Source organism: Ovis aries, chromosome 13, assembly GCF_016772045.2.
Source record: "Ovis aries strain OAR_USU_Benz2616 breed Rambouillet chromosome 13, ARS-UI_Ramb_v3.0, whole genome shotgun sequence".
NCBI lineage: Eukaryota > Metazoa > Chordata > Mammalia > Artiodactyla > Bovidae > Ovis > Ovis aries.
The window spans coordinates 59,097,412-59,100,777 of NC_056066.1; the positions used below are offsets into that span (position 1 = coordinate 59,097,412).

Sequence of the window (3,366 nt, forward strand, 5' to 3'; positions counted from 1 at the left end):
AAACCCTTGTCCCCTGCAATGGAGTCTTAAACACTGGGCTGGCTGCCAGAGAAGTTCCCCAAATATCCATACTTTAAACAAGTATTATAAAGAACATTCAGGAGACATAAGAGATGTAGGTTTGATCTCTGAGTCGAGAAAATCCTCTGGAGGAGGCATGGCAACCCACTCCAGTACTCTCGTCTGGGAAATCCCGAACAGAGTGGTCCATGGGGTCACTAAGGGTCGGAAACAACTGAAGCGACTTAGCATTCACAAAGAATGTTAACACTGACTGCTTTGGAAGCTCCTGATTAGCTTGTCTATATCCAAATGACGTTAGAAACGTGGTTTAAGTCTCTATTTTTCTTAACCCACTTAGATACATGTAATCGTCAGTTTTGTAATAGAAAAAGTCAATACTTTAGACCCACAAGATAGAATGAATCAGTCTGAAGGTAAGAAAATGAAGTGAGGGACTTCCCTAGTGGTCCAGTGGCTAAGATGCCACATTCCCAATGCAGGGAGCTCAGGTCAGGGAACTGGATCCCACAGGTCGCAACTATGACCAGGAGCAGCTAAATTAAAAAAACATTAAAAAAAAAAAAGAAAGTGAAGTGAATCCACCATCTTCCGGACACACACACCTCCTAATTCAATCATTTTATAATTTTAAACCTATAATTAAAGTTGTCCTTTGTAATGTAGTAAATTAGAGAAAAAATAGTTTTCTGCCCTTTCCAAAAATAGCTACTATAAAGATAAGCTATTACAGAAATAATATTAGCATCTTATCCCAAAATCTCCCAAGCCTTATTCTACGAAGGTCATGGCGCAGTGGCCAAGCTTGTCACCCAATGCAAATGTCACTGTCCTCACGCTTCTCTCCACCCTCAGCTCTAGAGGAGCTAAGAAACAAAAACTGTAACGGCAATGGCTTCTGGCCTCACGTTTTTTTTTTTTCTGGTTTAAAAAAAAATGAGAAAGGAAAAAGGTCACAAATTGGAGAATTGCTTTTCTTCACAACAGTTTTATAGTTTGGATACAGTTTGTCAGTACCAAACTTTTCCTCTCCTTCTTGGACACACAAACCCACTCAATCGGCAAAGTCGTCTTTGCCCCAAATCTCATATATTGTAATGTTATGGTGTGGATCTACATTCCCTAAGTTCTGAAGCCTGAAGTGACTGCTGGTTGCCATGCTGACTTTCAGATTCCGCACCCTGGACACAAATTTCACAAGGTCCATTTCGAGCCGGGTTAAGCTATTGAATGCATGGTTTTTGTTGGGTGAAGCGATTTTCCTTCCTGGAGGGCGAAATGTACAGCCCCGAAGGGTGGTAGGAGTCTGCACCTGTCAAGAAAGATATTCAGGGTGAATGATACCATTGACATTGCTGGTTTGTGTTGACGGAGTTCTAAGAGAGTTGGGCTCATCTGAGAGAAGTTGGCTCTAGCATTGATCTAGTCAAAGGACTGGCAAATGATGGCCAAATCTGGCCTGCCAGCTGTTTTTGTTGATAAAGCTTTATTGGAACAGCCAGGCTCATTCATTTGCCTATAGTCTATGACTGCTTTCATGCTCAAAGGGCAAGAGTCCTTGCAACAGAGACTGAATGGGTTACAAAGCTGAAAATACCGACCATGCGGCCTTTTGCAGAAAAGGTTTGCCAGTCCCCTGCTCCCATCAGTTTGGACACGGTATCCTGGAGCTTTGGGTTTGTTGAAGAGGGAACAAGCCACCATATTTCTTTTCCCATCCCCTTCTCAGAGCTCTTCAGCCACTTCATGGACAGGCTGTTGCTTCTTTACACCTCTGACCCTTTATGACAGATCTTTTCCTTTACTTGGAATAATGATACCACTTCCATTCAGTTCAGCAACTGGTAATAATTCAGATGCCAGGGAAATGAAAAGTCGGGGGCAGTGAATCTGGCTCTGTAAATAATTTTGACCTGAAACATACCAAGTTCTTGAATCTATCCTCATTTGAAAAAAACCTGATTTAACAGGATAAACATTGAGCCAAAGTTTTAGTTGCCTAATAAACAAAAGGTGGCCTTCAACTATATGAGTCCCAACCTCTGTGAGCTCAGGTCTAGTTTTCTCTAAGGATATGTGGGGAAATGAGTTAACTAGCACACTCAGGACTGGGAGTAGATACTCCACATTCAAACTTGTTATACCTAACAGTCTTGCCTGTAATAACGAGAGCATCTCTTTCTCTTGAGTCTGAGTTTTCTGAGATGGAATCACTGTGGAGTAACAAACGGAGCCACCCTTACCTTCTTCTTCTCACCATCTCCTCGAAACTTCAGTATCATGTACAGCACAACAATAAAAACGAGCCAGAGCCACTTGCTCCCAAGCCAGCTTTGGGTATGCTCTGGTAGATTCTGCCGAATTCGAAAGTGCCCTCCGCAGGGCACCTTCCCCTGGGTTTCTTTGGGTTTATCTCTCAGAGAAGAAAACATAAAGGCATAGCTGCAGGACAGACACAGAGGCAAGAACAAGCACCATTTCAGAGACTGCATGGTGAGCAGAGGTGGTGCAGGATGTGGCTCACAGTGGGCTGGTATGCCCTTGTACCTGGAGACAGGGGACCAGGCAGGGCTGGATCGTTGGTGATGTCACAGAGGCCGCCCCCCACCCCCCACCCCGCCCCGCAGCCAGAACCTGCTCTGGCCATTGTGATGACTTCAGGGTGGAAGATAAAGAGGCTTGAGGGAGTTGCCTGGGAGTAGGATTTAAAGGGAAATGGCGTCATTTCCAGCGAGCAGTCGAAAAAGAGGCCGGGAGTGACAAAATGCCATCTCCTTGCCAGTGTATGCTTTGAGCCTGGTGCTCTACTGGGAGGGCAGATCCATCTCCTATTTTTACTTTTCCATTTGTTGAATCCAGACACTGTGGTGAGCAGAGCAGACTCGAGGCATGTGCCCCCGTGGAGCAGAAAGCCGAATGGGAAAGAAAGATATTAAACCAGAGGCTGCAAACTAGGAGCTACTCATGTGTTTTGCGTGGCCTATACTGTTCTGAAAAAGGATTGTGCTCAGTCGCTAAGTCCTCTGTGACTCTTTGTGACCCCGGGGACTGTAGCCTGCCAGGCTCTTCTGTCCATGGGATTCTCCAGCAAAGAATACTGGAGTGGGTTGCCATTTCCTCCTCCAGGGGATCTTCCCAACCCAGGGATCAAACCAAGTCTCCTGCATCTCTTGCTTTGGCTGGGGTATTTAAATGGGGGTGGGGGAGCTCCATTTACAAAGGTCAGATTTCTGATTTCCTTGAAAAGTATGGAAGATCTGATAACACACGGCCCCTCTCTGCTGGAGCCAAGTAGGAACCGCCCCTTCGGAGGCCACGTTCTTCTCCCCCACCACCTCCTATCAC

The 3,366-nt window shown here is 45.4% G+C and overlaps 1 protein-coding gene across 1 annotated transcript; it reads right to left on the bottom strand.

Moving 5' to 3' along the window:
• Positions 1-843: 843 nt before the first annotated feature.
• On the bottom strand, positions 844-2,597 carry FAM209A (family with sequence similarity 209 member A). The gene is made up of 2 exons (XM_004014447.6): positions 2,265-2,597; positions 844-1,333 (listed from the first exon to the last, which is right to left on the bottom strand). Exons 1-2 carry the CDS (start codon positions 2,511-2,513, stop codon positions 1,076-1,078), a joined length of 507 nt encoding a protein of 168 aa, XP_004014496.1. The 5' UTR covers positions 2,514-2,597; the 3' UTR covers positions 844-1,075.
• Positions 2,598-3,366: the final 769 nt, after the last annotated feature.